Here is a 22230-nt window from a genome sequence, read left to right on the forward strand (position 1 = left end):
AGGTCGGTGGGCGTGCGTAGTTCCCGGCCCAGCATGAGTTGTGCTGGGGTGAAGCCAGTAGACTCCTGGAGTGCTGCGCGGCAGGACAGCAGGACCAGAGGCAAGTGGCGGTCCCAATCTCGCTGATGGCTGCTGGTGACGATAGCTAGCTGTGTTGCGAGTGTCCGATTAAAACGCTCGACCAGCCCGTCACTCTGCGGATGCAGGGGCGTGGTGCGGGTCTTCCGTACTCCTAAGCGTTGACAAACTTCAGCCATGACCTGCGATTCAAAGTTCCGCCCCTGGTCGCTGTGGAGTTCCTCGGGCAGCCCAAACCGGCAGAAGAACTCGTCGACGAGTCGTCCTGCTGTGGTAACCGCGCCCTGGTCGGGGACCGCGTATGCCTCTGGCCACTTTGTGAAAAAGTCCATTGCCACAAGCACATAACGGTTCCCCAGCTCCGTGCACGGGAACGGTCCCAGTACATCCACCGCTACCCGCTCCATGGGCATCCCTGAGCGGAGTGACTGTAATGGGGCGCGCGACCTCCCCACGGGCCCTTTCTTGGCTGTACAGGCATCGCAACAGTGTACGAACAGCTCAACATCGGTCCTACACCCCGGCCAGTAGAACCGCTGTCGAAGCTGTTTCAGGGTCTTGTTTACCCCAAAGTGTCCTACCCCTGCCGGACCGTGCACTGACTGCAAGACGCGGTGTCGGAGCTGGTGTGGGACCAGCAACTGCCACACGTACTTCCCGGGCGCAACGTCTTCCCAGCGCCGATATAACAGCCCTCCGCGCTCACAGATGTTGTCCCAGGAGGAGCGGTATGCCTTGCAGTCCGGTCCATGAGGCGTCACGTCCTTCCATTCGGGCCGGTAGCTTGCCCGCTTCCACTGGAACACCTGCTTGAGAACGACGTCCTCAGCTTGGGCCCGTTGAAACTCCTCTGTCCCGCAGGGTTCCAGTGGTTCGCTACCGTCCTCGTCCACTGCCGTGATCCTCCCTTCTGCCTCCTCCTCCCGCTGTTCTAGCCGTGCACAGTAGCGGCATTCAGCTTCCAGACAGGGGCGGCGGGACAAGGCATCCGCGTTGTTGTGGAGTCGACCGGCTCTGTGCTGAATGGAGAACTGGAACTCCTGCAACGCAGCAATCCACCGCGCTACTTGACCCTCTGGTTCCCGGAATTGCATGAGCCAGGTCAGCGAAGCATGATCAGTCCTCAGGACAAAGGGGTGGCCGTACAGATAGTGTCGAAAGTGTTTAAGTCCCGACACCACTGCTAGCAGTTCGCGCCGCGTTACACAATAGTTGCGCTCGGGTTTGCTGAGGGCGCGACTAAAGTACGCGATGACCTTTTCTTGCCCCTCCTGGATCTGAGACAGCACTGCCCCGAGCCCAAAGTTGCTAGCGTCTGTATCCACCACAAACTGTCCCTCCGCTTGTGGAAGTGCTAAGATAGGGGCCGCACATAATGCTCGGCGCAGCCGCCGAAATGCCTTGTCCGCCCCGTCTGTCCACTCGAATGCCGCTCCCTTTTCTGTCAGCCGGTGCAGGGGGGTTGCGATGTCAGCGAACCCCTGCACGAACCTCCTATAATAGGAGGCGAGTCCCAGGAAGCTCCGAAGCTCACTCACGTCTTTCGGTGTCGGCCAATGTTGCACCGACTGCACTTTTCCCGGGTCGGTGGCCACCCCGTCCGCGCTGACCACATGCCCCAGGAACTGCACCTTCTTTTGGAGGAGGAGACACTTCTTCGGGTGCAACCGGAGGTTTGCCCCCTTGATAGCCGCGATCACCTTCTCCAAGCAGACGAGGGCCTCGTCAAAGGTTGGTGCGTGCGCGAGGAGATCATCCAAGTATAGGATGCAACGTTCGCGGGGGATACCCGCCAGCACCCTCTCCATTAACCGTTCGAATGTGGCTGGAGCGTTCCGCAACCCGAACGGCATAACCCGGAACTGCCAAAGGCCAGACCCCAGAGTGAACGCCGTCTTTTCTTTTGCCTCCGGCGCCAGCTCCACCTGCCAATATCCGCTCCGTAGGTCCAGGGAACTAAACCATGACGACCCGGCCACTTTATCCAGAGCGTCATCGATACGTGGCAGCGGGTACGAGTCTGCCTTGGTGACTGCATTCAAACGCCGGTAGTCAACGCAGAATCGCCAGCTGTTGTCTTTCTTTTTCACCAGCACCACGGGTGCTGCCCATGGGCTGCTGGACGGCTCGATGACTCCGCTCGCTACCATCTCTTTTAGTTTCCGCTCCGCCGCTTGTTGTTTAATGACGGGGAGTCGGTGTGCTCGGAGCCGGATAGGTGGAGTGGCGCCGGTGTCAATCTGGTGCTGGACGAGGTTAGTGCGAGTGCAGTCCTCTTCCCGGGCTGCAAACGCATCCAGGTTCCCCTCGAGTAACGCCCACAGTCTCTGACCTTGTTCCGCAGTGAGGCCCTCGCTGCTCCGCTGCCACAGCTCCTTCACCGCCTCGCGTGTGCTACCAGCGGCCGCCGGTTCAGGCGCAGCTGTGCCCTCTTCTGGCCCACTAGTACTGGCTGCCGCTTGCTCTTGTGTCGTCGCTCGCTGTCTTGACAGGGGAATACGGGTTTTCCCCAGTATGAGCGTTGCAGCTGGGATATCTAGGACCGCCCCCAGCGCGTGCAGAAAGTCCAGCCCCAGTATACAGGCATCGCGGATGGGCGCAAGATAAAACTTGTGTCGGATGGATCGTGTGGCTAGGGCCACCCGCACACTCCTTCTCCCTTCCAGCCGCACTTTGTCTCCCGTGACTGACCTCAGCACGATGTCGGGGGCGTCCCACTCCTCCAGTGCTCCGGACTTGAGCATTGCTAGCAGCTCCGACCGCACAATGGACACTGTAGCGCCAGTATCCACCAGCGCACTGACCGGCTGTCCCTCGATGCTGCACCGTAGCCACAGTCCGTTCGCCGTGCCCAGCCGGCCCACAACTGGTTCGTGTATGAGGGTGCTTGCTGCCGGGATCCTCCCACCCCTCACTGGGAAGTCCCGAACTCGTTTTCCGCCGGCGCTGGTGCACGGCACTGGTTAGCCTTGTGCCCCCATCTTCTGCACCGCCAGCATCGTACAGGGCTCCGTCCGGCGCCTGGTGTTGTTTCCGCCGGCCGTGTCTGGCACACCCGTGCTTCTGACTCCTCTTCTGCTTCGACTTGGAGGCAAGTGGCTGATCTTTGGTCTTTCAAGATGAGCTCCGCTTTCTCTGCCTCTTCCACGGCTGCACTGAGGGACGTAGCTCCAGAGAGCCTCACATGACGTTGTAGGCTCCCTGGCGCCAGCGCGTTTAAAAACGCGTCAAGCGCGAGCTCGTCCCTCACCCCGGCTGGAAACCCTGGATACGCCTGCCTCACCAGCGTCTTCAGCTCCACAGCGAGCACGCTTAGCCGCTCGCTCTTGCCCCGCCTTCGGTCCCGTAGCTGCTGGCGCACCAACTGCACGTCGGGGACCCTGCCAAAGCGCTGTCGCAAGATGGACTTTAATGCGTCTAAGTCTCCGTGTTCTTCCGCCGGCAAGTCTACCAGCGCTTGAAGTGCTCTGCCTTCAAGGGCAAGGCACAGCCGCGTTGCTATCATCGCCGGCGTCCATCCATAGTACCTTGCGACAACACCCAGCTGTGCTTCATACGGCTCCCAGGGTCCCTCACCACTGTAGCGCGGAAGGCTGATACTTGCTACTGGCGCTGTCAACTCGACCGCGGGGCAGGCAGGATGTTGGTGCCCGCTCCGCTCTGCGGCGGGCCGCCGGCTGTCGGCGCTCCCGCGGCCGTCTCGTCCCGCGGCGGGCCGCCGGCTGTCGGCGCTCCCGTGGCCGTCTCGCTCCGCGGCGGGCCGCCGGCTGTCGGCGCTCCCGCGGCCGTCTCGCTCCGTGGCGGGTCGCCGGCTGACGGTGCTCCCGCGGCCGTCTCGCTCTGCTGCGGGCCGCCTGCCCTCGCTAACCAGCCGAGCTCGTGGCTGGCTAGCCCCGTCAGGTAGGGTAGGGTAGGCAGAACGCTCGGTACCCTCCTCCTGCGAGCTGCTCCTCGGCTGAGCCTCCTCACTGCTCAGCCTCTGGATCTGCTGCTCTAGCTTGCTGATCTCCGCCCTCACATCCCACTTCTGACACCATTGTAACGGGCGCGAAGATGATGAAGAAGCCGGCAACATTATGTCAGCGAAAAGTGCTCTTTATTAACAGGGTACCTCACTTACAGCTCTGACAAGTGCTTGGAGAGTAAAACCCAACTTGAAAAACACAGCCAAAAACTCCCAAAGTGGCTAAACTGGCTAACATACACAGAGAAGGTAGATTCCCCTCAACCCCCAAAAACATACCCCCACAATGCCCTGCTGGCCCTGAATTTGCATAACCCCACCCCTACAGGCGCACTATAGGCTGACATACCTAACACTACGTGGCGATCGCCACAATATGTTACATGAGGGAGAGCAAAGCGCCGCAATGTGTCGGACCGCGCTCGCTCAGCGGTATGCCGGACCGAGGCTGGTGTGCCGGATCGCGGCTCCGCTTAAGTACCTGACTGAATTAGATAGCCAGTTAGCTTACCTGTTCAGGAGAAAAGTAGCAGCTCTGGGTCGGTCTTGTGTTTTTTCAGCTCGAAGTCTCCACCGTTCAAACTCACTGCCAGTATTCACTCTTGTTATATTCCTGCTTTGAGCTTTTTTGAGACATGCTGAGGCTTTTTAAACTGTGTAGCAGCTGAGGTTTAACTGAACCAGCTGTGCTAGCTCTATTGCTGCAGCGCCGATCGCTGTAGTGTAGGTTTACATGCTGGCAACCTCAGTGGGCGGAGTTAGTGTTGGGGAACCAGCAGCAGGAGGAGTCAGAGGAAAAACAAACACAAAACCTGGGAGGGACTGCACATTTAAAATAGGAATGTACTGCTGAAGTCGTGCTGACAAGAGCTGCCATTGCTTTCACTCAACATGTTCCCTTAATATTTTATGATACATCCTGATCATTTTATCATTTACCACTCTAAAAATGAGTTACATAGTGGTCCTTTAAGTACAATTATTTAACACAATCATTTCATATTACAATAAATGGGTTTACTAAAATATAATATTTTTTTCCCTTAATGTAGTAAATCATTCTCTTGATTTATATATATTTTATGTATTTAAAATAATTTAAAATATTGTTAACTTAATGTAATAAATAAATCCTTGGATGTAATTAATATGTTTACTTAAATATAGTAAATCATCCTCTTGATTTAATGAACAGTATTTCTCTTAATTTAATAAATAATTCCCTAACTAAATCTGCCCATCGCCCAGTGTCGCTCGCTCTCATTGAAAATGAATGACTTCCGGCTCCTTTGTCGCTCGCATCACGTTCGGTGTGGACGCACGGTAACGCACAGTGACTTGGATAAATAACTTTAATCTGATTACTGGGTTGGAAATAGTAACTCATTAAATTACTCTTTACTGAAAAAAAGGGTACTAAGTAACGTGTTACCGACGTCACTGTCAATACCAGCTAACAGCTAAAGTTAATTATAAATAAAAGGATTGACCATTACAGACAGCTTGTACATTATCTTACCATTTAGGCTATATAACAATAATTCATCAAAAATTGAATGTGTTTAAGACATTCAGGCTGCTAATAGTATTTTATTGTTTGGAATTGCCTGCTTGCTTAGGTATCTATCTAGATAGCATTGGCTAGGTTAGCTAAAGATGGCTAAAACCTAAACTTACCTTCAAAATAGGCCTGGACAATAATTCGATATCGGTATTTATCGCGATAAGAAATGTTTCAATAACGGTGATATCAGTTTTGTGGTATATCGATATGTATTATTTACAGAATCACGGACATGCGTTTTTTACTGGCGTCAGCTCGCCGCAGAGCTCAACACATTCAGCCCCCGTAGCTGGGCTACGTCAGTGCGTTATGACGTAACCACACAGGCACTTAGCCAAATAGGCTAGGCTAGGTTCAAATGGCTAGGCTCGAGTCCGCTTCGCTACGCAGCAAAAAAGTCTTGCGCTGGAGCCAAACAGAGCAGGGACGAGCGGATCCAAGGCTAAGGTAGATTCGGTTCGCTCGGCCGCGGGTCCTTGAGTCCGGCCGTGGGTCCGCTCGCTCGGCCGCGGGTCCTCGAGGCCGGCCGTGGGTCCGCTCCCTTGCCGCTTTGCTGCAAATTGTGCCGGAGAGTGCAGCCGACCAGCAGCGGTAATGTTAATACATCTAATCTGTTCAAATCCACTACATACAATATTTTTCTTATACTGACTGAAGCACTTTTATAGCTTATGTTGTTATTCATAGTTGACAAAGCCTGTAGGTTTGTTTATTTGACGGGAAAATCTTGTCACTTTATTTATAAAGGCTTCTTGTATTCTATATCCTAGTTGAAACACTTGTTTTAATCTGTTAAATTTGTTCACAAAGAATAAGAAGCTCGGCCTCTGTTGTAATTTAAAGTTATTTTTATTGGTAATAGTTATATAGGCTTATGTTTGACAGGGATGTCATGTTATTATTTTGCTATATGCAAATAATATTGAGCATTGATTTATTTTGACTACTTTTATTTCTAAAGTATTAAAGTTTTTGTGAAAGGAGGTTTCAAAGGCTTAAATTAAATTTTCAGACAGTAGTAGGTACAGATTTCCGATAGATAGATAGATAGATAGATAGATAGATAGATAGATAGATAGATAGATGTGCATATAATGAGGGTATCTGATGCCAGCCATACAAAAAGTGCAAATACACAGTTACATAATAATTTAAATTCATAGTGCTGCAGGGATTGCAGGGCTTCTTAGCAGTTTTCTGAGGCCTATTTAAGTATTTATATCGATATCGAAATTATATCGTATCGACCGAAATTTAAGGAATATATCGTGATATAAATTTTGGCCATATCGTCCAGCACTACTTCAAAATTAATGTAAGTAGCTGTATTCTTTTAACAAAACTGCTCTTGTTATTTGATATTTTTCTGTTGTTCGTGATACATAAGAAATATGCTGTGCATGTTCCACACATTTTTTTTATCCACAGATTTACGAAAGAGTTAGAATAATGTTTAAGTGTTCATCTGTACTTGGAGCTGACGTGTTTCCTTAACACGACTGGCAGAGAGAAAAAGAGAACTGTTTAATTGGCAAAACTGAGACCAAGAATAAGAGACCAAAGTACTTATGTTAGTCAGCTAGCTACCAGAGTTTTTAACCGGTAGTTAACATTTCCTAGCTAGCTAAAGTTGTCAGCGCTTTTTTAACCCAAGTATCTAATATTCTCTAGCTAGCTAATGTTACCAGTGCCTTTTAACCCAAGTATCTAATATTCTCTAGCTAGCCAATGTTCCCAGTGCTTTTTTTAACCCAAGTATCTTACGTTATCTAGCTAGCCAATGTTACCAAGGTTTTTAATTGGAAGCTAAAGACAACACAGCTGCCAATACCTTCACCAAGCCAGGACATATTTTATTCTTTTAATTTGGATACAAACTTTTCTGCACTTCTTCTTAAGTGAGAATGTGGACATTCCAGACTGAGTAGATGCTGCACTGTCCGACGTCCATCCATTGCATATCACTGTTAATCTGAAGCTAATGTGGTGGAAAATAATGAACTGCTATCAGAAGTTGTGAAAAAAAAAATCAGGAATCTTTTATAAATTGTTGTAAAGGAAAAAGCTTCGGACATCTTTGGTCACATGATCAATGTAGAACGAAACAAGCATCGGCACAGTGATTCGAACCAATGTGTGTCGTTTTTCTGGCACACGTCTCAAAGCTTCAGATTCAAGGGTAACATCACTCTGCTTTTATCTTAATATTGTCTTTGTGTTTTCCAGAAATGAAAAATATTCTCCTAAGAGAATATTTAAACTGCTGAAAGAGTTGAAGCACAAGCCGTCCTGAAGAGCCTCCAGAACACGCAGAAATTGTTTGATACATTTAACAGACAAATAAAGCCAAGTCCCGACATGGAGAAACATCAGCACTCTATCAAGAGTTTTACTAAACAGAGTGATCTAAAAAAACACCAGCGCATTCACACAGGAGAGAAACCACATCACTGCTCAGACTGTGGGAAGAGTTTTACTCAACAGATTCATCTCAAAAATCACCAGCGCATTCACACAGGAGAGAAACCATATTACTGCTCAGACTGTGGGAAGAGTTTTACTCAACAGATTAATCTCAAAAATCATCAGCATATTCACCAAGGAGAGAAACCGTTTTATTGCTCAGACTGTGGGAAGAATTTTAATCATCAGAGTAATCTCAAAAAACACCAGCGCATTCACACAGGAGAGAAAACGTATCACTGCTCAGATTGCGGGAAGAGTTTTGCTGAACAGAGCACTCTCAAAATCCACCAGCGCATTCACACAGGAGAGAAACCGTATCACTGCTCAGACTGTGGGAAGAGTTTTAATCTACAGAGTACTCTCCAAAAACACCAGCGCATTCACACAGGAGAAAAACTGTATCGCTGCTCAGACTGTGGGAAGAGTTTTACTCAACAGATTGAGCTCAAAAATCACCAGCGCATTCACACAGGAGAAAAACCATGTTACTGCTCAGACTGTGGGAAGAGTTTTACTCAACAGAGTAATCTCAAAAATCACCAGCGCATTCACACAGGAGAGAAACCGTTTTATTGCTCAGACTGTGGGAAGAATTTTAATCATCAGAGTAATCTCAAAAAACACCAGCGCATTCACACAGGAGAGAAAACTACCTCAAATCTGTTCCAAGACAATTAAAAGTGCAAATCGTAAATCTTTCAGACAGAAAACCTTATCCTACACAAATGTTTTACTCTCTCACTTGGGACACGTTCCACCAGAAACAAACATGAACTGAATTTAACAATGGATTTTACAGGTTCAGCAAAATGATCCTTATCCAGGGATGATGTGCATTGAATTCCATGTTATGTTTTTCGTATGTTCGATATTCCAGGATAAGGTTGGGCGGTATTGAAATTTTTCATTCCGCCATATTGTCGTCAGATCATATGGCGGTATACGATATTACCGGGGGGGTAGGGGGGCTAATCTTATCATTTCGGTGGTTAGTTGGTTGTTGGGGGTTTTATTGCCACTGCAGCACAAATGTGGCTATTTGTGGTGATAATTTCAGTGAAAATTAGTGAAACCTGTAGAGTTTATTGAGTTTTTGCTGTATGATCTCCTCAGTGAGAATCCCTAACCCATAACCAATCAGTGAGCTTCAACTGCTTACCCCTCCCACTGCTCTTTCATTGTGGGTGCGCTGAATGTCTTAAACGTCCTGTTTTTCAAAGTTCAGGTTTGGCACATGGTTAATATACCTTCACTATTTTACAATACCGTCACCATATTTGAATACCATGGTATACCAAAATACCATCATAGCGCCCAATCCTATTCCAGGACATTCTGAGACAGAGCTCAGTTTTTAGGGTAGTTACGTTATGGGTTTAGTTCTGAAGAAGGGAAGGCTATTTGAGAGAGGGCACTGCCAGTGTTTGCACCAGATGTTAGGTTAGCATAAATTAGTCTTTAAAATTTAGATGTCGTAGTTGTTAGGAGTAGAGTAAGATTCTTAGCTTGCAACTAATCGTTTAGTACCAAACCTTCAGAGCTTTTGCTTAGAAGGTTTTGAATGCATTTAATCTCTTTTCTAGTATATGCAGAACATATATCTAGTATATTGCCTGTCCCTGACTACCTCTGTTTGCCTAGTTCTGTAAATAAACCTGTGTTTACTAATCCGTGCTCGTCTCCTTGGGTCCTGGTATTAAATAATCAATGCTTCACTTTGTGCTGGTCACCATACATATTCAAAATGTACCATGCAAGTTAACACTGTTAGAAAATTCAAACTACCCTCGATAGTAATAGTTTTTATGTTTGGAAATTGGTCTAAGTGGTGTGGAAACATTTGACTAAAAAATGGAATGCATATTTATAAGATTATAAAGCTACGTCCAAAAACATTTGGCTAAATGTTGGCATCAAAAAACATTTGGCTATATAGTAGAATGCCAATAATTTCGGCTAATAGAACAGTGTCCAAAAACATTTGGCTAAAGAGTGAAATGAAAGTTAGGATAATAGAGCAGTTTTAAACCCATCAGAAGTGATTCAAGATGGCTGCATTCATCCCCAACACATGAAACCCCAAGGAAAATATAAGGTACGTTGTAGAATATCACCCAAACACATTACCACAATGCAACTACACAAACCTCCATTATCAATTGAAAAGTATCACAAGAAGATGTGTGACATTTCTAGAGCTCAATAGTCAAGTAAAAACCATCTGAAATCTTGATAAAATATATGGCCTCAGGTTGCATCGTGCAGTCAGTAAGTACAAGTCAGCTCGTCCAATTATTTATAAGTGATTTTATTGTTTTCAGTATTGTTTGCTTGCTTGCTACAATGTGTTACACAAAAAATGTTTGTGTTAAAGCAATTTTTTTTCAGAAATTGTATAAATATATTGCACATACCACAATTCAACTCCTTCTAAACATTAACTTGTTCCTTGATCCAAGATTTAAGAATAACTACATAAGTGCAGAAAACATGCAAGAATCAAAATGAAACATGCACACACAAGGAATGTGGTATTGTTTTATATTCATATTTTATATTATATTAAAAGTTCAGTGAATACAATGTGTCACATTAAATTGGAATGTTTAAAACATTCAAATTAAACAACATTTACTAAAAATTACAAAAAATTCAAAATGTAACCGGTCTCATTACTGCATCTTGCAGATGAAGAGGCCTCATTAGAACCAAGCAACAAAAGTGCAGCAGGGTCAGAGCCATCCACTGTGAACAAGAGAAAGATCTCTGAGCAAGCTCCTTCATGCCCAGTTCACCAAAGAATGCCACTAAAAATAAATCAGTGTTTCGTTTAAATATATAGATATTTTGGATAGCATTAAATGAATGGTCTATCAATTTTATTTTCAGAGTTTAGTATTCGTTATTTAAATTGTTTGATTTTTTTAGTATTACATCATTTCATTAAACACAGTCCCATATTTTCTAATTATTATTATAAAATACATATAATACACATTGAAAGCAAATCATTTTAATGTTCTCATATTTGCATTTAAATGTAATGCTTTTAATGTTTTAATGTATCTTGTAGTTATCTTGCACCATGTTTTACATTTATTGCACTGTGAATTACACTACACTACTCTTTGAACGAAAGTTTGACTATAGAATAAATATTGTAAATCGCTGGACAATTATTTGTCGGGACAATTTGGAATTGTTTGTTGCCTTTCTTGTGGGGAAAAAAGTGATTAAGTGCCCACTAATAATTTTGGATGTGCTCTCTAGATCAGTAAATTTTGTGCCCTGCTGCCTTTTTCAGTATAAAGAGTGTTATGAAGAAACTCCAGTTACAGTTATTTAATATTATTTAATATTAATATTTGTTAAACATTTGTATTAGTGCAAATAAATCCAATCCACCTACACCCATATTAATTATGAATTATGACTGTACAAATGTTTATTCATATCAACATGGAATTATCTGATTTACATTTAACTTTCCTTGTCTATAATCACTTTTTACTAGTAAAACTCCACACATCTGTAAGGGATTTCTAAATAATACAAATGCTAATTTAAGTGAATTTTCAGTAGTAAAAATGAGAATTATGTAAGTGAGATTTCATGTAAATCAATGGAAAATATTACTATTAAAAACAACATTAATGATCCTGCTAACAAGACTAGTCAAAATGAGTTTATAGATCTGTTTTATACCTGAATTATAATGAAGAGATTATGATTGTGGCTATGCATTTAGGTTTTTTTTAGATGGAACAAAACTTTGGAAGAGCCTCACCCTACCAGAGAGGATGTTGCGTTCACCTAAAATGTGTTGCGAAAGTGACCCAAACAACTGCAGTATCCTTCACTTTCGAAGAGACGGTGTCAGCTGATCCCACAACTAATCCCCTCTGTGCACTGAGGGATGAGTCGTCAGTGTTTACTTTATACCTGACAGAGGGAAAAGTGACCCTGGATCAGACCTATATGTTTAAAAATCATATAGATTAAAAATGAGAAAGCATACATAAATGCCAACACTGACATTTACAGGACATGCAACATGCCTGAAAGATAAAAAAAATGTGGAAAAGGCAGCAAACATAGTCTGTCCATCAAGCGTTGAGACAAAGCTTCTCAGATCAGATCTGCAAAAGGCTTTGTGACTGTGCAGGAGCGAATAACATCAGTGAGTGTTTTAATAGCTGGGTAAACATTGCTTCATGAAAAAGGACTTCATACTAGTCATTGTAACTGGGTGTAAAAATGTATTAACTTGTTTTTAATATGTCTTAAAACAATTAAGTATTAAAGTAATTAATAAGGACTGCAATGCGAGCAGAAATCAACTTAGAAACAACTAGTAAGAAGTGCAATTTGTTGGTATTACTTATTAATTTAATTAATTGTTAATGGGGACCTGCAGATACTAATCAGAAAATGGTTGCTAGCAAACTATACTTTAAACTGACAGACAACCTTAACAACTAACAATAACCTGTCTTACTGAGATGTTCTTAGAAAATATTTTATTTCAGTGTGGAATGTTTTAGCTAGCTAGGTTAGCTAAATGTCTAATTTATTTAAAAGTGGAAAATTTAGCTAGCTAGGTTAGCTAATGTTTACTTCATTTCAAACTGTAAAGATTTAGATAGCTAGGTTAACTAATGTTAAATACTTTATTTCAGTGTGGAATTGTTTAGCTAGCTAGGTTAGCTAATGTTAACTATTTTATTTCAGTGTGGAATGATTTAGTTAGCTTGGTTGGCTAATGTTTAATTTATTTGAAAGTGGAACGATCTAGCTAGCTAGTTTAGCTAATATTAACTATATATCAGTGTCGAATGTTTCAGCTAGCTAGGTAAGCTAATGTTAACTACTTTATTTCAGTGTGGAATGTTTTAGCTAGCTAGGCTAGCTAATGTTAACTACATTATTTCAGTGTGGAATGTTTCAGCTAGCTACTTTAGGTAATTTGAACTACTTTATTTCAGTGTGGAATCTTTATAGCTAGCTAGGTTAGCTAATGTTAACTACTCTATTTCAGTGTGGAATGTTTTAGCTAGCTAGGCTAGCTAATGTTAACTACATTATTTCAGTGTGGAATGTTTCAGCTAGCTACTTTAGGTAATTTTAACTACTTTGTTGCAGTGTGGGATTTTTTAGCTAGCTACATTAGCTAATGTTAACTACATTATTTCAGTGTGGAATCTTTATAGCTAGCTAGGTTAGCTAATATTAACTACTTTATTTCAGTGTGTACTGTTTCAGCTAGCTACTTTAGGTAATTTTAACAATTTATTTCAGTGTGGAATGTTTTAGCTAGCTAGGTTAGCAAATATTAATTACTTTATTTCAGTGTGTACTGTTTCAGCTAGCTACTTTAGGTAATTTTAACAATTTATTTCAGTGTGGGATGTTTTAGCTATCTAGGTTAGCTAATATTAACTACTTTATTTTAGTGTGGGATGTTTTAGCTAGCTAGGTTAGCTAATGTTAACTTTATTTCAAAGTGAAAAGATTTAGCTAGCTACATTAGCTAATGTTAACTACTTTATTTCAGTGTGTAATGTTTCAGCTAGCTACTTTAGGTAATTTTAACTACTTTGTTTACATGTGGAAGGTTTTAGCTAGCTAGGTTAGCTAATGTTAACTACTGTATTTCAGTGTGTAATGTTTTGGCTAGCTAGGTTTGCTAATGTTAACTACTGTATTTCAGTGTGTAATGTTTAGTAAGATAGATTAGCTAATATCAACTACTTTATTTCAGTGTGGAATGTGCTAGCTAGGTTAGCTAATGTTAACTACTGTATTTCAGTGTGTAATGTTTTGGCTAGCTAGGTTTGCTAATGTTAACTACTGTATTTCAGTGTGTAATGTTTAGTAAGATAGATTAGCTAATATCAACTACTTTATTTCAGTGTGGAATGTTTTAGCTAGGTAGGTTAGCTAATGTGAACTACATTATTTCAGTGTGGAATATTTTAGTTCTAATAAAATCGTGATAGATCAACATATTCACAACCCAGAGAGAGAGAAAGAGAGCGAGCCCTCCAGACTTAATCCAAGCAGTTATACATTTATCCAGTCCAGTTAACAGCTTGTTGTCCAGTTCTGATGACGTGATCAGCTCCAGCCTGTCTGAGCAACAAGTTCTTATCATGATGTTGTTCAGCTCTGTGTCCTTCATGAACACAGCAGACAGTCCTTGTGTTCCAAACAATCCTTATGTGCCCTAAAGTCTGTGAGAAGATGAATCAGAGGAAAAGAGTGGATGGAAAGATCTTCTGGCCTGTGTGCGACTTTACGGCATGTAGAACAGGCATGCGCTGGATATCTGAGAAGAGGTTCCCAGCACTTCACTCAGAGAGCTTGTTGTCTCCTAGTTCATATGCACTGGTCCCAGAACAGCAGTGAAGCTTCTCTGCCACTCAGGGTCACGTTCTCCTCACAGCTCTCCCTGTTGATGAAAACACTCTGACCTTCCTGATTTCTGAAAAAGTAAAAACAACCTCCAAAGCCCTGCGTCATTGTGACAGTTCAAAAGAGAGCAGTTTTTAAATAAATTATTAAGTGAACACAAAAATAATAACTGTATATATAAATGTATAAAACATTTAAAAATAAGAGTGTGCAGGTGTGGTTATCTCCAATCACACCCTTCACCAAATAATAACATAAAACAGGCTCAGGATGGATAGGTTCCAGGTCACAGAAAGGTTATCAACCATATAGTGAGAAAACACGAGATTGCAGATCTTGCAATATAAAAGAATTTTATTGAAACACACACGAGTAAATATTAGGGGTATGAATCTCTGTGTTTCGATTTGATTAGATTCCGATTTCTGGGGTCAAGATTCGATTCAGAAACGATTTTCGATTCTAGAATGATTTATCAATTCAAATGGCCTATAAATTTTGTTTAAATTATGTGAGAAGATGAAAAGACAATTTAAACAAATAGAACATTTATTTCAAACAATAAACTTAGGTTCCTTACTGTATTAAATCTTTTTGCAATATAGTGACAGTGCCACAATAATGAATGATTAATTTCTACCATGGTTGACTAATCCTGTATTCATTTCTAAAAGGTAGACATTGTTAAAACTAGAAAACACTCATAAACAGCCACAAGGTCAAGAGTGGAACGTTAGATAGGCTATAATTATGTAACAAGCAGAGAAGATACTAAATACACTGGATTTTAGCATGCACACCCCTCTGTTGCCTAACTGGGAGTTCACCTGTCGCGCAGAGCTTTTTAACAGTTAAAGAGCTCCGCAGGACAGTTAAAAAACTCAGTGCGACAGTAGCTTCACCCAAAAAACACGTTTTTAGGAAAATGAGAATCGATTCTGAATCGTTCAATGTTAGCTCCAATCGATTTTTTTCCTGCACCCCTAATAAATATAGATGTGAAGCAATGCAAGGATAACAGTTGGTACTGGATAAAAACAATCAATGAACTAAATTAATTGGATATTCTTAGTTACTTTGGAGATTAAAAAGTCTTAAGCAAGATACAATATCTAATAAGAAAAAGAGTAAAAAACTTGAGTAATACATCAACCAAATATCCCTCTATGGTAACAGAGAGAACAACAGCAGGGGCAATAAATGAGCCAGCAACTTTACTGCGCTATACAGGTCTGGAGGGGGTTGATTTCAGTGTGAGAACTACGGCTGGAGCGTTTTATTTAACCTCTGGAAAAGATTTTGTTGGCCTCTCTGTGGGGTCTGAATATTCCACCCGGCACAGTGTCGTCTCTCTGTGGCTCTGGGTCACACTTTTGTGAGCACTCTCTCTCTGGAGTTCCTCAGGTGGTGTTTTCCCCTTATCCTTTCATATGGGTGGCCTGGCAGTTGATAGCATTAAAGTAAGCTATGCTAAGCTTGGGGAACTGAGGACGGCTTCCACAGAGGAAAAACAGAGATACTGGAAATTAATGGAAATAATTAAATCTGTATATACTAGAAAAGCGATTAAATGCATTCAAAACCTTTTAGGCATAAGCACTGAAGGTTTGATCCAAAATGCTTAGTTGCAGACTAAGAATCCTACTGTACTCCTAACAACATCTAAATTTTAAAGACTAAATTATGCTAACCTAACATCTGGTGCAAGCACTGGCAGTGCCCTCACTCGAACTTAAACAACCTTCCCTTCTTCAGAACTGAACTCCTACCGTAACTACCCTAAAAACTGAGCTGTGTCTCACGAAGAATGTCCTGGAATATCAAACATACAAGAAAACACAACATGGAATTCAATAAACATCATCCCTGGAAAAGATTCATTTTGTTGAACCTGTAAAATTCATTGTTAAATTCAGTTCATGTTTGTTTCTGGTGAAACGTGTCCCAAGTGACAAAGTGAAACATTTTTGTAGGATAAGGTGTTCTGTCTGAAAGATTTACGATTTGCACTTTTTATTGCAGTGGAACAAATTTGGGAGTTTTCTCTCCTGTGTGAATGCGCTGGTGATTTTTGAGTTTACTCTGTTGAGTAAAACTCCTCCCACAGTCTGAGCAGTGATACGGTTTCTCTCCTGTGTGAATGCGCTGGTGTTTTTTGAGATCACTCTGTTTAGTAAAACTCTTCCCACAGTCTGAGCAGTGATGCGGTTTCTCTCCTGTGTGAATGCGCTGGTGATTATTGAGATGACTCTGTTGAGTAAAACTCTTCCCACAGTCTGAGCAGTAATACGGTTTCTCTCCGGTGTGAATGCGCTGATGCAGTTTGAGATTACTCTGTTGATTAAAACTCTTCCCACATTCGGAGCAGTAATATGGTTTCTCTCCTGTGTGAATGCGCTGGTGATTATTGAGAGTACTCTGTTTAGTAAAACTCTTCCCACAGTCTGAGCAGTAATACGGTTTCTCTCCTGTGTGAATGCGCTGGTGATTATTGAGAGTACTCTGTTTAGTAAAACTCTTCCCACAGTCTGAGCAGTAATACGGTTTCTCTCCAGTGTGAATGCGCTGGTGATGTTTGAGATTACTCTGTTTAGTAAAACTCTTCCCACAGTCTAAGCAGTGATACGGTTTCTCTCCTGTGTGAATGCGCTGGTGCAGTTTGAGATTACTCTGTTCAGTAAAACTCTTCCCACAGTCTGAGCAGTGATACGGTTTCTCTCCTGTGTGAATGCGCTGGTGTTTTTTGAGATGTCTCTGTTGATTAAAACTCTTCCCACAGTCTGAACAGTGATACGGTTTCTCTCCTGTGTGAATGCGCTGGTGTATTTTGATATCACTCTGTTTAGTAAAACTCTTGACAGAGTGCTGATGTTCCTCCATGTTGGGACTTGGCTCCATCTGTCTGTGAAATGTAGCAAACAATTTCTGCGTTTTCAGGAGATTCTTCTGGATGGCTTGTGCTTCACCTCTTTCAGCAGTTTAACACTGTTCTTTATTAAATATCCTGTTTTTTTATTCTGGAAAAACAAAGAAAAAATTTTTGTGTATTAAAATAAAAGCAGGTCAATTAACCAAAAAGAATTACCTACATTAGTTACACTATATGGAGAAAAATACTGGGACACCTTCATACTACAATAAAGGCTTCAGTACTTTTATCCCATTATAAATTAAAGACATTTTAATATGTAGTTGTATCTTGACTGTCAGCAGGCTGCAGCTGCAAAATGTATGTAGCAGAAACACTGCTGCTGTCCTGAGCACTGAATACAGTGTTATACTACTACTTTAGTAGTATCACACTTTACACAATAATCCATACTACTAAAACTTGAAGCTCGGCTGCGCTCCGGTCCACACCTAGAACCTCCCGCTATGAAGCCGAGCGGAGCGCAGTGCGGCCGAACCGAGTTCCTCGATTAGGCTCGGCCCTGATGCAGAATTTTAGATTTTAGATGCAGAATGAGCACACCTGATGCTTCCACAAGTGATTAAACAGGAGAGATAGTTGAGGGAGGCAGGTCTAATTCAGTGGTTCGGCTTTCAAAGGTCTGATAAACTTCAGCTTGCTCCCAATTGTGCCGGAAAGTGGAGTTGACTAGCAACGGTAATGCATCTAATCTGTTCCACCACCTCAAGCAGTTTCACTACACACAATATCTTCCTTATTCTGGCTGAAGCACTTATGTAGTTTATGTTGTATCTAAGTTATTTCTAGTTGATATAGGTTTGTTTATTTGACGGTGATATCGTGTTCCTTTTATATAAATGAAGGCTTTCTGCATTCTTTATCCTGGATGAGGCACTTTTGTTTAGATCTGTTAAATATGTTTACAAAAGGATAAGAAGCTCTGCCTCTGTTGTAATGTAAAGTTATTTATATTGGTAAAATGTAAATAGGTTATTGGTTTGTGTTTGACAGAGATGTCATGTTTTTATATTGCTACATGCAAATAAAGGTGAGCATTAATTCATTCTGACCATTTTTTATTTCTAAAGTATTATACAGTTTTTTATGAGAGGAGGCTTTAAAGACAGTAATAGGTACAGATTTCCATTGCAGGGATTCCTAACAGTTTTTCTGAGGCCTTCCAAATATTTCGAAAATATATCGAAAATATATCGAAATTATATTGTATCGACCGAAATTAAGGAATGTATCGTGATATAAATTTTGGCCATATCGTCCAGCACTAGCTGTAAATATGTCATACTGCTCTAACAAAGTGTATCTCATTTTATCTTATAAATATCTTTGTAATTCTCTGACTTGCAGTATATCTCTACCCCTCACCTTTTATAATCAAATATTTAGTTTTTCAATACAATAATTTCAGTGACCGGAAGCAGAAAAAGCCTGTATTAAATGTATATGCTTGATGAAGAGTCTCGACCTACCCCTTCCTGTTTTTATGTTCTAGAAATGAGATAATATTACTTTTTTTATTCAGGTGTAGGACCATTTATGGGATAATTTATCTGCATACAATCACAGCTCCAGAAATGACATTAATCTGTTTTAATAAGGCAGTATGCCATAAATATCGTAAGAAATAATGTTGCCAATATTTTTGAACATCATGAACTATATTACCCTGAAATATGGAGCCATATCACCCACCCCTAATTATCTCATTCAGGGTAGTACTTTCTTGCTGTTTTAAGCAAAAGAAAAATTCACACTTTTCATTTCCTATTATATATCTTCTAGAGACATTTTATATATGTTTATGTCCAGTATAATTTATTTTACTTTAATCCTGCATATATGGAGTGCATTATTACCCAGCAAAAAGCTACACCACTGTGGGTCAGCCCTAATTCAGCCTGCACCATTTACACACTGTAGACATTGTGGGTTATATGTGGGCAGCATGCACACATATGTGAGCATGCCCACACAAATCCTATGCTAGGTTACTCTGGGTCAGCCCAAATTTACCATACAATATTTTACAATCTGAAAGTTTGTGTCATATGAGTTCATATGAAGGGTATCTGAATATTTTTATTGTTTTTGTCTGTGAGAGCTAGGTAGATTAGCTAGCTTAGTGGATAGGAGCAACACTGTGTGAAATGTAGTATCAGCTCTGAAAGATTTTCTAAACCAAAAGTGGAGACAAATCAAGGTACCACAGCAGAGTTGTGCAGAGACCTTTGGAGGGACACACACACACACACACACATAGTAACATCTCATATTTTTCAAGACATATACTGTATAGCTATACATTTTTATTTATAAAAATATTTTTATTTAATATTTTGGATAGCTACGAATTTGCTCCATGGTGCTGATTCATAATCTCACCTTTATTATTGGTAGTGCTGATAATAAATAAATAAAAATATTAAATTATAAATGTTTTTGTGCTTGACTATACACTTTGTGTAAGCCAGCAAGGTTGTAAAAGTTACATATTTTTTTTATTTTTGCATGTGATATTTAATTGTGAGGATCATGTAACCAACGAATCCACCCCCTCCCCCTCCCCCCCTCCCTGCACGTGCCTTTACCACAGAGCAACGATCAAGCTTAATTTAACAGTGGCCAAAAAATTGAATTTTCTCCTGTTTTGAGGGTCCCTCTATTCAGCTTTGAATATTTTTTTAACTGTACACTGTACCCTGGTGATCAATGGCTCATATGAAAGTAGATACTTGGGGTCCAAAAATGGACCCATTGGTTTTCAGTATTTGGTAAATTAAATAACCTATTATTGATGATACATTTTGACAATTTTTCAAAAAAAATTAAAATCGCCTATTGTTTTCACATACAAATCATCATATCTTGAAAGAACATGATGGTATCAAACTAATTCTGCTTATACAGGTGCATTAACTACTTGTCCATGAGCAGCCAAAATTTTATTTATCTACCTATAAGCCTATAACTTTTATTAAAGTTTAACCAAAGTGTGCCAAAAACGTCTCCAAGTGTCCCAAACTGTGTCCAAATGGCACAAAGTTCCCCAATGGCCAAAAACTTATGTATACAGCCACAAATCTCTGTAAATGACTCAAAAGTAAAAAGAAAACTAATATATATACATAATATCATATATATACATAAATATATATATACATAATATACATAATATACATAATATACATAATATACAGCGGACGTCACCGTTCAGCCAGGGCTTCTGATTGGGGAAGACGCGCACTGATCTGAGGGGCACTATGTCATCCACGCACTCGCCTTCATTCGCAAGTGCGTGGATGACGTAGTGCCCCTCAGATCAGTGCGCGTCTTCCCCAATCAGAAGCCCTGGCTGAACGGTGACGTCCGCTCCGCTCTCAGCGCACGCAGCGCCGCTTTCAGATCTGGAAATACGGAGGAGTACAAACGAGCCAGCTACGCTCTCCGTAGGACCATAAAAGCGGCCAAACGTGGGTACAGAGAGAAAGTGGAAGCACAGTTCAACACAGCCAACACCCAGAGCTTGTGGCAGGGTCTGAACATTATCACTGACCATAGGCGTAGGAACCGGGGGGGATGGGTGGGACATGTCCCACCCAATATTAGAAACAGGTGGATTTGTCCCCCCCAAAAATGATATCAGTTCGCTCAGGTCAGCTGTACTATTAATGAGGAGACAGACCGGACCAATCACGGAACCGGTTCAGGTATTAAGTCACGCCTCTCAGTAGAAACAGCCAATCAGCTTGCTGGTTTTGCGGCGCGCGGAGCAGAGGCAGTTTGCTGTTGGGGAAGCCCCGCCCCCTCGCTGTGAGATTTAGCAGCGGGATCGGGACGCAGCATCTTCAGCTGATTTTAAAACAGATCTGGATATACGGAGATTTTTCTAAAAGAAAGGTAACGATAGGCTAACCACTTCAACTGTGATGATATGTTTCTGATAGCTGGTTAAAAATACACGTCTCTGAATCAGCACACAGATTAAACTCACTGTGATTAATAAACTGCAGCTGTGTTAGTGTGTAAGCTTATCTTTGGAATTAGCTAGATTGGGAGTCAGGGTTAAAGGAAAAAAATAAACTATATATGTAATGTTTCCCTGTACCTGATCAGCTAATCACTTTAATTTTCAAACTGTTTATTCATTTAGGATTACAGGACTTACTGTGAGCTATAATGAACGAAAATTGATTTAACTAACTAGTTATCTAGAAGCTGGATGTAGATGATCGCCAGAATTTCGTACAGTACTTTAAGTTGGTAGTTTAAAGCAGTTACTTAACCCCGATCACTGCCCTAAACTAGTGTTTTCCACCTGATCAGCTAATAAACAGTCATTTACTGAGTTTACCTGTTAAAATCCTTTAGCCCCCTATGGAGCCTAAATTAATCATGTATATCCACCAGAGGAAGCTCTAGAATATGCAGAACAGTTTTAATATGCAGTAGAATATATAAGAACTGGGTTGAGAAACACTGCTGTAACGTGACTTCTGTTCATTTGTATTTCACAGTAAGACCACATATCCTGACGTTTATAAAAGTCTCTATGAAACGTAAAGTTACATTCTTTTACATAAAAGGACACCATCTTAAGAAGAGCTCTCAGTAGAAAAAAATAAAAGTGCAGGAGAAAATGTAAATATATGACAGAATTGACATGCCAATAATAATAATAATAATAATAATAATAATAACAAGAATAATAATTGCTTGCATAATTTTTCTAACAACAGTAGCTGTAATGTGGAGTAACATGTTTAGGTTGTAAAATCACCTTATAATAATAATTTACTTTTAATTAAAATTAATTTC

The 22230-nt window shown here is 41.5% G+C and overlaps 3 protein-coding genes across 7 annotated transcripts in view; 1 reads left to right on the forward strand and 2 right to left on the reverse strand.

Moving 5' to 3' along the window:
* The window catches only part of LOC111188977 (NACHT, LRR and PYD domains-containing protein 12), a 900554-nt gene that overhangs the window by 839759 nt on the left and 38565 nt on the right, over positions 1 to 22230 (reverse strand). The window lies entirely within an intron of this gene.
* The window catches only part of LOC111196387 (NACHT, LRR and PYD domains-containing protein 12-like), a 798826-nt gene that overhangs the window by 671432 nt on the left and 105164 nt on the right, over positions 1 to 22230 (forward strand). The window lies entirely within an intron of this gene.
* Positions 14127 to 17506, reverse strand: LOC125801422 (zinc finger protein 239-like). Its single transcript, XM_049478139.1, has one exon. It carries the CDS (start codon positions 17382 to 17384, stop codon positions 16500 to 16502), a length of 885 nt encoding a protein of 294 aa, XP_049334096.1. The 5' UTR covers positions 17385 to 17506; the 3' UTR covers positions 14127 to 16499.

Source organism: Astyanax mexicanus, chromosome 4, assembly GCF_023375975.1.
Source record: "Astyanax mexicanus isolate ESR-SI-001 chromosome 4, AstMex3_surface, whole genome shotgun sequence".
In the NCBI taxonomy this organism is placed as follows: domain Eukaryota; kingdom Metazoa; phylum Chordata; class Actinopteri; order Characiformes; family Acestrorhamphidae; genus Astyanax; species Astyanax mexicanus.